Here is a 13,065-nt window from a genome sequence, read left to right as displayed (position 1 = left end):
CCTGCATCCTCTTAGAGCATAGTGAAAACTCCACCAACAAGCTTATGTGCTCAGCTGGACACTGATAGAAGTCACAACACTGTTTTAACTGCTGATGAGAAAAGGTATTAAGCAGTTTATATTTACTAAAAGAATTGCACTTCCATGTTATGTGTACTGTGGGAGACCAGATATAGTGAATATAAGTAACAATTTAACCAAGACACACTCCTAGGCAAGTGACCCGCTGTTCTTCTTGTATTGTACATTACATTGTATTGTGCATTACATGCATTCTGTACTTGTAGGTGCATTCCATGTATCATTTGTTTGCCTTACCTTGTAATGATGGGCTTCGCTGAAAGGACAAGCAATTTATTTTTCCGGGTCATGCAATGTTCAATCCACTCCTTGCCATTTCCTCTATGTTACATTACAAATCTGAGAGTTCTAATGTGATGAAAACATATCTCTTCCAGCACAGTGATCTCTCTGTGAATTCTCTGCCTGTTTCTGGCTGTGTCACATCTAATTACTGCACCTACACCAGTGCTGGACTGGAAGACTTGGGGATTGTGGGATATATAGTTTCTTCACAGAAAGTGTCAGTTCTTAATAGGGATGTATCGATACCGGTATCTGTATCGGTGCTGATACCAAGTATTTTCACGAGTGCTGGTGCTTGCGAAAATGTTTCTGATACCTGAAACCAATACTTTGCGGTGTGATTTGTGTCAATACAAAATGTATAGATGCAAATTTTACCACAAAACATAGAATGCAATTTGAACAGGAATGCAATTCCTGTCCAAATCGCATGCAATTTTCCCGCTGTTCCTGTGTAAACCCAGGCTTGTAATAGTCTGAGTTCACACAGGAGCAATACGGAAAACTTTCCTGCACCAATCCCATACTGTCATAAAAGGAAAAGCTGGGGATTTAAAATCCCTGCATGCTTTCTCTCTTCTCAGTGCAGGGATGACAGTATGGGCTAAGATGGCTTTTGTTTGGTTAGCACCGCCGCCGTCTAGCCCGTACTACCTTCTCTGCAAGCAGAGGATAAAAAGCCATGGGGATTTCAAATCCTCCAACCTGTGAAGCAACTTTCTCTCCTCTCCTTGCAGGGATAACTGTACTGGCTAGATGGGTTCTGATTGGTCAGCACCGCCATGGTGCTGTCTAGCCTCACTGTTATCCCGGCACTGAGAGAAGAGAAAGCTGCTGGGATTTCAAATCCCTGGCTTTTCCCTCTGTGACAGCATGGGATCAGTACAGGGAGGTTTTCTGCACTGCTCCTGTGTGAACTCAGGATATGACAAGCCTGGGTTCACACAGGAGCAGTGGGGAAACCACCTGCCATTTGGACAGGAAAATATTTTCCTCTGCTTTTGGAAACTGTAAAGAAAACCTATCCTGAGAGAAATATGGAGGTTGCCAACGCTGACCTTTTTCTCAGAATGTTCATTTCCTAGCTGTCATGCTGATTCTTTGGCTTCAGTGCTTTTTGAGAAACTGGCATGGAACAGGTTTGCATGATAGGAATTGAGTTCTTTCTAACTGATACATGCTTTCCTTGACTTAGTGACACAGAATTGAAAAGAGACAATCAGAAAATGTACATTTTCAAATGGTGGCTGTATGTGACCAGTATTCTACAAATGAATGCAAAATTTTCTTTATTGAGAAGAAAATCTACCTTGGTTTGACGTTTTGAATACAGACGTATGATTCCCTTAAATTGTATCTTGTAGTTGTTGTTGAGAAGTCATCCCCACCTTTACCTGTAGAAATAGCCCCTGATGTCTCAAAGTCAAGTGCTAGTCAAGTTATTGCTCCAACTCAGGTTACAGGTAAGTGATAATTGTTGATCTAAATTCTTTGAATTTTCATAGAGGCAAATTAAATGAAAAAAATACTAAATATTTGCATATCTCATACTAACAGTTAGATTTCTAAATTAAAAGCACTGTTTTCCTCCTCTGTGCAATCCAGTGAAGCAGTTCCAGCATCCAAATACATTTTAATGTACTTAAGAAAGTACAACACCCTTTTGTTATTGGGTTTAATTGAAAACACATTTCTATTTTATTTCTGTTGCTTCAAAATCCAAACTTATGCAATGATTGTGGCAGATCCAATGGGTGCCACAGCTACATATCATTTAATAGGACTATATTGGATGACATTGACTTGTTCTGAGCAGTGTGAATAAATCCTTATGGAACCTATAACACCCTGTTGCTCATCATCCATGTGTTGAATTTTCATGTTTTGTTAAGTCATCTTAGTTAGACTGCCAAATGTGCTCTGTTTGGTTGTTTTATATAAATGCAGCACACTTGTTTGTGACAACTAAGCATTTCATATAAGTAAATGCCACCCATAGCAGAACAAAACATGGTAAAAATAGGTAATTGATTGGTCAGCCCCATTTCTGCCTCCAATGGAGTTGATTTACTAAAACTGGAGCTGGCAGAATTTAGAAGCCAATCAGCTTCTAGGTTTTATTGTCAAAGCTTAATTGAACAAGCTGAAGTTAAAGGATGATTGGCTACCATGCACAGCTGCACCAAATTTTGCACTCTCCAGTTTTAATAAATCAACCCCAATGTGTCACCTCACTTGAGACAATGGGGCTGCTTTACTAAAGGCAAATAGGTTATTCAGTTTGCAAAGGAAATTGTACTTTGCAAATAAATTTGCAAGAAAAAAAAGAACAGCACTTTTGCTTGCTCGTGATTGGATGATTGAAGTTAGCGGAGCTTCACCTCATTCACTAAGCTCTGGGGAAAACTCCCTTTCTACGAGCAGTTTCCCTTTCAAAGTGAATAGACTATTTGCCTTTAGTAAATCTATCCTAATATGTAAAAGCTAAATGGTGATTGTTAACACTAATGTGTTTAGTCGAAAAGTTCCATAAGCATGTAATAGAGGTGGTACAGTGCATTACACTTGAATCCATGAAAGAAAGCAATATAAAAAATAATAATTAAAATGCATACACAGCTTTAACCTTCCATTGTTTAATTTTGCAGAAGTCAATGAGTGTGTAGTGGATCCTGATATCTGCGGTGAAGGCTTTTGCGTCAACTTACCTATAGGATACATGTGTGTCTGTCATGAAGGGTATAAGCAGAATAACAATCAGACCAAATGTGTGGGTAAGACGCTTCTACAATCACTGCATCTTCAAATGAAACTGTATTCTTGATTGTAAAGTTTTTCATGAAAGGATTAGAGTAAATGTGTACCTACACTAGCCTTTCTCAACTTTTCTATCATGGAGGGACCTTTGAAAAATCTTGCAAGTCTCAGGGAACTCCCAGTAAAATTTTTATTTATAGCTTACAGCTCATTCCTGTGATCAGTAGGTTGTTTTAAATCAGTAGGAGTTTTAAATAACAGAAAAAATGCAGTGTATTTAACCGCCTCCTGCCCACCATATAGTAATATGACAGACACAAGGTGGTTCTCTCGTTCTGGGAGGACATCATATGACGTCCTCCCATTCTAACCGCACATGCGTGGCTCCCGCCCCGATCGGCGGTGCGCTGTGTCCCTCGGACACAGCGGATCACCGATCCATGGAAAGAGCAGAAGATGTCGGCTCGGTCATGTGATCAGCTGTGTCCAATCACAGCTGATCACATGTAAACAGGGAAATGCCAGTTATCTGCATTTCTCTCCCCACGAGCTGTCATGCTGACAGCTCGAGAGGAGAGCCGGTAATCAGCATTCCTCAAAGGGGACATGTACACATATCATCAGAGCACTGATGATCAGTGTGCCCTGATGATCTGTGTAGCCACAGCAGCACCGCCTGTCAGTGTCCATCAGTGCCTGCTCTCAGTGCTCATCCATGCCACCTGCCAGTGCCCACCAGTGCCACATCAGTGCCACATTTCAGTGCCCATCAGTGCCACATCAATGCCACATATCAGTGCCCATCTGAGCTGCCTTTCAGTGTCACCTATCAGTGCCACCTATCAGTGCTGCCAGTCAGTGCCACCTATCAGTGCCAGCCAGTGCCGCCTATCAGTGCCCGTCAGTGCTGCCTATCAGTGCCGACTAACAGTGCCAGTCAGTGCCACCTAACAGTGCCAGTCAGTGCCGCCTATCAGTGTCAGTCAGTGCCGCCTATCAGTGCCATATATCAGTGCTGCCTTTCAGTGCCCATCAGTGATGCCCGTCAATGCCCATCAGTGCCACCTACCAGTTCACCCATCAGTTCAGCCTCATTAGCGTACATCCGTGAAGGTGGAATGCTACAGTTCACTGAGGGAACCATGAATGCCAACATGTATTGTGACATACTGAAGCAGAGCATGATCCCCTCCCTTCGGAGACTGGGCCGCAGGGCAGTATTCCGACATGATAACGACCCCAAACATACCTCCAAGATGACCACTGCCTTGCTAAAAAAGCTGAGGGTAAAGGTGATGGTCTGGCCAAACATGTCTCCAGACCTAAACCCTATTGAGCATCTGTGGGGCATCTTCAAACGGAAGGTGGAGGAGCGCAAATTCTCTAACATCCACCAGCTCCGTGATTTCGTCATGGAGGAGTGGAAGAGGACTCCAGTGGCAACCTGTGAAGCTCGGGTGAACTCCATGCCCAAGAGGATTAAGGCTGTGCTGGAAAATAATGGTGGTCACACAAAATATTGACACTTTGGGCTCAATTAGGACATTTTCACTTAGGGGCGTACACACTTTTGTTGCCAGTGGTCTAGACATTAATGGCTGTGTTGAGTTATTTTGAGAGAACAGCAAATTTACACTGTTATACAAGCTGTACACTCACTACTTTACACTGTAGCCTCAGTGTTGTCACATGAAAAGATATAATAAAATATTTACAAAAATATGAGGGGTGTACTCACTTCTGTGTTATACTGTATATAGGGAGGGAAGCAGTTCTCAAGCTGAATATGTGGTTATAATAATTTCTAAGGGCCTGTAAGGAGCACAAATGAGGAAGCATATGTAAAGAAGATGCAATGGCAATGATCTCCAGATCTCCAAAATTTCTGTCAATATGTCCTCAGTCTTAGACTGTCTTTTTCTGGCCATCTCATATACTATGTCTATGGTTTTGACAATCTTCTGTAGCATTACTGAATACATACTATTTCTATCTAGTAACCATTATTGTAGTAGATTCTGCTTTCTGGAAATGTGTTGATTAGAAATCTCATAGGCTTAATAGTTTTTGACATCATGGCATTTCCATTGGAATACCACTAAAAGGTACACCTTTCCTTTAGCATTAAAGGAAATCTGTCATTAGATGAGCTGGGAGGCTGCGATTGCTATACTCTCATTCTGAAAATGTAAATTTTCTGACTATTATGTTGCCTCAATACTTTGAATCAATGGCCTGGAACAAGTATGGACACTTCTGATTTATCAGTAACATCCCTGATATGCGTACTTTTTCTGGGTCAGTCTCAAAAACTGAGCAATGGTAACCTCTCTATCCTTCTCGTCTTGACAGGTTCACTTTATTTTATTTCACATTATGTGCCAGGGAGCATCCAGCCAAAATAAAGGAGAAACTGCTAAAATGTGCATATAAAATTTGTTTTATGTATTTCTCTTATTTGATAAAGATCTTTTTTTTTAGATGTTGATGAGTGTTCTCAGGGTCGCGTGCTTTGCTCACAGGGGCGCTGTGAAAATACAGATGGAAGTTTTCTATGTATTTGTCAAGCAGGATACATGGCCAATGAACAGGGAACTGACTGCACTGGTATGTAACATAATGCCATAGGGATAACCAATGGTTGACAAAAGAATGATTTTATTTTGTACTAGTAGCATAAACTATGACTTCCAGAAAGAAAAATAAATGTTTATACTGTTACAAAAAGACAAAGAAGGTCATGATCTTCTGTATCTTTTATAACTGCATCACAAAACAAGTAGGATCACATTTTAGAAAAAAAAAAAATATATATATATTTATTTATTTATGTCTGTGTTCTTTCTCAGACTGATTGCTAAACTCACCACTCACCAAATAATACATTAGAGCAGGGGTGCCAAACTCAATTTCATTGCCAGCCACATCAACATTATGATTGCCCTCAAAGGGCCAGTTGTATCTGTAAGACTAGATGTCCAAAGCACCTCATTCCCCCTTATATTAGATGTCAAGAGCCTACCCACCATGAGAAGTCAAGAGTCCCTCACCCTCCCGTACTTTGTGCTGCTGCCGGATGAAAACTTGGGGCGAAGCTGGGATGCAGAAAGTGCATGGTCTGGAGAAGGACCAGAGAAGGGCTGGAATCAGCTGCCGGAGTCTCCTGAATGCTGAGACCAGGGGAGGCAGAGATGAAAGGGTGCTGCGGAGGATCTGGTGTAGGAGTTCTGTCCTCTTCTCTGTTGCTGAATACTGAGACAATGTGGGGGCAAAGACAAGGAGGTTGTCGCAGCTGCAGATGAGGTGTGATGGCCATATGAAATGGCCTTGTGGGCTGGATTCTGCCTTGTGTTTGACATTGGAGTATAACTATGGCTTACTGTTAAAAATAAATATTGTGTTGCAGCACTTAATTATACGTGACTCTTTGCCTACTGTTTTCTCTTAGTGCCCCTGCAAGGTTTCACAAATAACCATTGAGCCTGCAAGTGAAATCCACCTAATGCAACTTCCTGTGATGGTGTGGCAACGATGCTGCACTGCTCCTAAATTCAATGCAGAGTCACCACTCACATGTAGGCTGTGCCTGCTTGCATTATAGTGGAAGCAGATGTTGCTGTGGATGTGGCTATCAGCATTGTCACTGTTGATTCTTAAGCCTGTAGCTTTTCAGCCAGCACCTGGCCACACCTAGTTCTGCCCACTGCTTTTTAAATTGGCAGTAACTGTGCTTCTGAAACTCTTCCACTGTGAGCTGCAGTGTCTGGGTGGGGAAACATGAGCTACAAATTAGAGAGAAACTGGCTCAGTCAGGGAAGGTAAAGAAAGTTTTTTTGTTTTTGTTTTTTTACTTTATGAGGCCCGTGGATCACTTAGCAAACAGATTGGATACTAGTTTAAACTGTCATACAGGAGCCTTTAGTTGTTGGTGAAATCAATTTGCTAATCGCAAAATCTACAGTAGAAGAAAAGTGTGGATGACAGTCTGATACAGTGTAGAGAACATCGCTGGTTGCCATTTCGAAATAAAGCAACATTTGAATTTTTTCAGTAATCTTTGAAAATCATGTCAGTTGGAAATTGAAGTGAAAGGTCATGTAATACAATTTTTTAAAGATGTATGATTTTCTTTGGCTTTAGATGTGAATGAATGTTTGAGACCAGATGCATGTCCTGATGGCCTCTGTATTAACACTGTTGGCTCTTTCCGATGTGAATACTGTGACAGTGGCTTCCGCATGAACAGAAGAGGTCAATGTGAAGGTAAGTCGAATACCATGAAATTAGTCATTAGTTTCTGCTTGATATATTTGTTTCACTCTGCATATACATTGCTACTTTGACCTTGTCAAGTGGAACATCTATTCATTGATTTGAAATCCTTGAATTATATGAATAAATAATAAACAAATCCCTGGAGGTCTAATGCTTGGCTTGAGTCTTGTTCTCCCATACTGACACGGTATGAGCCTGATTTACTAAAGAAAATGCACATAGGCTATTGCATATTGATGTGCGCACAAAACTCTTTATACAACCAACGTGTACCTTCACAGTATTTACTGTTTGCACATGGTGCTTATGGAGATAGGCTCAATTGAGATAGTGTACATATCGCTTATTCACTAAACAGTGCTAATTCATTCATAAGAAAATACTCCAGCTTCCAAATGAACACAGGGTAAATAGGGAATGATAATTAGGGGTTTCTTTAATGTCATGGGGGCTGTCTTACATGTGCTATCTATTTTGCACTTGCATTTCAAGAGTGCTGCTTCACATACTGTATATGCGGATTGGATGCGGTTTGAACCGCATCCAATCTGCATGACATGTGAAATAACATTGCTTCCTATGGTGCCTGTTCACAAATGTCCAGTGCACTGTCAGTGCGGATTCAGTGTGGATTGAAAGAGTCATGTCCGATTTCTGAGTAGTGTGGTCTGGTTTAGGTGCGGATTACAAGCTCATCAACTTCTATGGGAACCGCTTCTGAATTGCACATGTCATGAGTTTGTGTACATGATTTCAGGCTGGTTTTCCCTCTTCAAATCCTGACCTGAACCACTGAACAACTGCTTTTCAATTTGCAGTGAAACCGGAGCTGTCAAGCCGCACCACACATATGTGAATCGGCACTGAAGGAACAATGCCAGCATGTGGTGCATACTGATATAATTAATGTTGCCGTACATGATTACATCTGCTGCAGTTTACAAATGCTTGTTTTAATGATAAGTCTTTCTTGCTTGGCATAATAAAAGGACTCCATGTATACATTATTTGGAACAGCAGCGTTGTTTAGTGCATGTTTCTTTCATACTTGACCTATCAAGGTGCTTGTCAGATTACTGTATATACACTGGCTGCTTCTTAAAGAAAAATGTTATAATTGTTTTTTTCACTTTTGTGTTCTTTTTTTATGCCTACCTTGAAATATATGAAAAACGAGAACTAAATACATTTTAGCTATTCATTGATCTATGCTAAATAAGCATATGACAGGCACTGGAGATAAATTGAAAGTTACCCTTTGAAATGTAGGCCCTCTGAATTTTGTGATGATTGTAATCTTGAACTAACTTGTTGGAAACTGATTATCCTTGCAACATTCCCTTGATCTGCTAGTTGGCAAATGTCACAGTGACTGCTCTTTTCATTTGACGTTTCAGTGCTTGTCTACTATGTGCATGCTATGTGGTCACCATGCCACATAGATCACACCTACTTAGAGCTCTTTAGCACAATCTTATATGTATTATGTTTCACTTAATGAATGATTTATCAGCAGTTTCATATTTAATATTAGTAGTAGTTAATATTTATAGCATATGTGAAGCTGAAAGCTTTTCAATTAAGAAACATTACTGTTGTATGGAATATAGCATAAAAAAATAATTTTAATAAAGGATTGTCCGCCTTCATTTAATGGGACATTTTGTATATTATGTTTTAATGTAGGTGCCCTTTCAGAATGAATAGCCAATCTGCTGAAATAACTGCTTGCATTACATTTCTACAAAATACACAACTGTGAAACAAAATATGCTATATCTTCATTTTCCCATGCTTTGAACGTATCTCTGCCAGACAGCATAGCCAGAAAAAGGACGAGGTTATATCTTCATTTACTGTCAGCATGTTAACTAAAAGCACATGTGCACTGCTGAAGAGCATGGTTGGCTCCTAGTGTGGGCCCTTGTTTTACAAGTCTGTGGACTACCATACAAAAAATTATACTTTTGGGTACTCACAATTAATGTGGAACTATGGGCAAAATAAAAAATGACATAGATTTTGTGGTCTGCCAATAACATTAACACAGACGTTTTTGTTTTTCTGAGCGCCCCCCCCCCAAAAAAAATAACGGATTTATGGGTTGGAAAAAAATATAACACTGCTGTGGGGGATTACAAGAGTCATCTTTTATTTAAATGAAGTGCTATCTACATTTTTGCTAAACAGTTTCTGTGATACAGTTCAGTAAATTTGTAAATCACCTAACTAATTTTGAATATTATAATTTAATGAGTCTGGACTAATCCATAGCTATACAAAAATGAAATCCACCCCAATTTATAACTAATTTTTAGGGCACGGTGCACACAACAATAAATAAATAATAAAGTAAAGGAAGGTATGCCTGGAAGGAGCCCATTCCCCCTAAAAGGCACAGGGACATTCCAGAAGCTCAGCTATTGCACATGCATCCTCATGGTTGCATTCATGTTCCCTCTGTCACTCTGAAGCTTGTGGATAGTTGGCAGCAAGTGATGGTCTCCCTGTTAACCAGCACCAGCACATATTACTGGAGTACATTTAGGGAATGAGTAGAAGAGGGCTACTTTTCTATACACAGTGGGGACCATGTAAAGTGATGAAAAGGAAGCCGTGATTGTGAAGGATTTAAAGTTATTTTTATTAACATACTGTCCTAGGCTGCCATTATAAGGGACACAAATGGCTTCCAATAAAGGTACTAAATATGATTATTTTTTAATGGGTTTAGGGACAATTTAAGCTGCTATTCAATTGTGCAATGAAGCTTATCTATCAGTATTTAAACTCTCTAATTGGAGTTTAAAGTCAATCTAGATAATTCCAGAACAAGACCAGTTCTGCAAAATCATGCCCATATTTCAATGAAACAAAAACACTAATTTGTTACACTCCTTTATGATAATTTAAAGATAAATGTATTATGCTGTTTAGTTACATTTTAAACAGATGACATTTACAAAATTATGTTGCATGTTGTCATGTTTTTTAATGTTTACTATACATTTTCAGTTGGAGCAGGTATTTAAGCTTTATTAGCTTTTTCAATTTGTGCCTGGTAACATTTATTTAGTTCTTTGAAACATTATAATCATCCAGCTTGCTATTTTTTTTTTTACAGATATTGATGAATGTCTTACTCCCACTACTTGTCAATATGACAGATGTGTCAATAGCCCAGGATCATATGCATGTATACCTTGTCCTGAAGGATATAGGGGATTTAATGGCAGATGCTTTGGTAAGTTTGCTTTTATGGTACGGTCATGCAAATAGAATGATCAAAACTATTAGTATGTGTCTTTACTTCATTGTTTTCCAAAAGAGAGATATAGACCACACAATGGGCTCTGTTAGCTACCAATTTGCTGTGTCTTGAAAACACTGTTGATCGTTTTGTTTAGAAAAGATTTTTTTACTGTAAACATTTACAAAATAAACGTTACATTATATGGTTTTGAAGTCTGTCAGTGATATAGAAAAGTTGAACATAAAGAAAGCAAATGTCAATGTTATATGTAGGACTAAATAGTAGTATGTATTAGTCTTCTAAATTTATGGGGAAAATGTAGTAATTTTTTGGCTCTTGCAACTAGAGGGTGGATCTTGATTTAGCATTCTCTACTTTGGTGCCCAAAGCATCCTACATTTCCATTATTTCTCTTTCCTCACAGCAGTACCACATTTTCCTGTCCTACATCTGTTACCTAAATTCTGCATCTTTTCAGTGCTATTAGGTTCTCTAATCCCTCTGTTCACAGAGTAATTTCTAACACTTCATGTAAATCTGTTGCCAGACTATGCACAATAAAGTATTTAAATACTCTGAACAAGTAATAAAAGCACTTTAAAGAAAACCCTTAATAACCTCTGTAGTTACAGGCATCATGGAGAAATGTATCTTCAAAGACAACAGAGGAACTGAATTCTTTGTTTGTTTCTTATTTCCTTCTATTGCACCAGAATAATGGCAAATTGTCACTCCTCTAATATAAAAAAACACATTGGATATTTCTAAGCTGTTAAAAGCTAAGCAAAACCTGACTTCAGAGTTTTTGTTGTAATCTTTGAGGATATTTCAAAATGAAATACATCTCATTACATGCAGCTAGAAAGATGGCTTCTTTTAAAGGAACACTATGATCAAATGATCATAGAGAACTAGAACAAATTCTAGTTCCTTGGCTTCCATGCTAATTCTTTGGCTTCATTTCTGTCTGAGTTTCAGATCCAGAGCAAGCATAGATATAAGAAATTCTGATGCTATTCTGTCACTTATTTAAAGCATACTTGTTCTGGGCCTGTGATTCAAAAGTCAGATCCTGCCAAAATTTCCAAAAGTAGGCCAGCATGGCAACCCCTGTACTTCCCTGTTGACAGAGTGTTATTAAAGATTTAAAGAATATTTAAATACTTTAATGTCTATAATTTGGGCACAAATACACTTTAGGATCCTTAATTAGAGAAAATTTAATAGCAATATCATAGCATGAAGTCAATAATTCTAAAAATAGTCTGAGTTCAGAATTTGTATAGATCTTTTATCTAATAAAATAAAAAGAAAGTGTCGCAGCATTTTGACTAAAAAAGTACTCTCGTGATTATTGGCTTAGAAATAGCATAAGGGGCATGTGAAGGGCAATTTAGTAAAGTGAAATTAACAGTTAATATCTTGCAAAGGAATTATAAGTGCACTATAAGGACAGACTTGCTCAGTGTAGCTCTCTAGGTGCATTTACAGCACAGAAGTGCAAAAGGCACAAAAATGCATTTTGCAATTATGATGCCAATTATTGTTAATGGCACCCCAAACCTGGCAAGCAAGATGCGCATTTGTATGCACAAAGAGTTTGGGAAACTTAGCAAGGCATGTGGTGTAAAACCACAAGAAGCTTCAAGCTCATAAAGGTGCATGAGCTTCTTTGTTGTGTTTATCTAACATAGGGCAGCCCATTGAAATGAATGGGCTGCCTTAACCCCTTCACACCAGCGCCTCCCAGCCCTTTAAGGGTTTCAGAAGCCGGGAGGCGGGGTGGGGTTTAGTGTCATGTGACCGCCGTGACGTCACATGATCAGGAAAGGTCCCGATCGAAAGAGGAGATCGGGACCTTTCTGTGAGTACCAGATATGTATGCTGGGAGTGCGCAGGGCGCACGCTCTCTGCACATATGTCCTTTTGTAATAGAACGCAAATGTGCGGACGCTCGACGTCTAGGCCCAGATTCCGGGAGGCCGCACATTTGCGTTCGGCTGGTGTGAAGAGGTTAAGCTTAGTACACACGGGTCAAATATTGGGCAGTATTGGCTGGTTCAACAGAAACCGGCTGACATTCGGCCTGTGTGTATGGCAGCTGTGTGTATGGCAGCTTTTTTTGGTCATGCTCGAAGGAGCATGACCAAAAAAAGTCTGCTGATTCACTTCCAATGGCTGACCAATGTATTCTGGTGGGTGGGGGGCAGTCCCCCTGTGAGAACACAATAGCACAGTGGGATAGATCGCTGCGCTAATACTGCTTGTGTTAGTACAGCGATCTGTCGGCTTTTTTTTGTTCAGCCCACTGGCCTGAAAAAAAAAAGTACCGTGTGTATGAGGTTTTATGCATGAAGTGAGACAATACATAGAAAAAGCACGTATGCGTGACTCCTGATGTTGTGCAGCATAGT

At 39.6% G+C, this 13,065-nt stretch overlaps 1 protein-coding gene across 6 annotated transcripts in view; it reads left to right on the top strand.

Moving 5' to 3' along the window:
• The window catches only part of LTBP1 (latent transforming growth factor beta binding protein 1), a 496,680-nt gene that overhangs the window by 401,682 nt on the left and 81,933 nt on the right, over positions 1-13,065 (top strand). For all 6 annotated transcript variants that reach the window (XM_089690181.1, XM_089690179.1, XM_089690180.1 and 3 more), the window contains 5 exons: positions 1,731-1,829; positions 3,015-3,140; positions 5,605-5,730; positions 7,264-7,386; positions 10,523-10,642. In XM_089690181.1, the coding sequence (XP_089546307.1) occupies positions 1,731-1,829; positions 3,015-3,140; positions 5,605-5,730; positions 7,264-7,386; positions 10,523-10,642 (594 nt within the window). The remainder of the gene's footprint in view (positions 1-1,730; positions 1,830-3,014; positions 3,141-5,604; positions 5,731-7,263; positions 7,387-10,522; positions 10,643-13,065) is intronic.

The sequence above is a fragment of the Staurois parvus genome, unplaced genomic scaffold (genome assembly GCF_062004578.1).
Source record: "Staurois parvus isolate SC_StPar_1 unplaced genomic scaffold, SC_StPar_1.0 ptg000520l, whole genome shotgun sequence".
In the NCBI taxonomy this organism is placed as follows: Eukaryota; Metazoa; Chordata; class Amphibia; order Anura; family Ranidae; genus Staurois; species Staurois parvus.
Note: the sequence above shows the minus strand (reverse complement) of the source record. Positions and strands in the feature narration are given on the sequence as shown.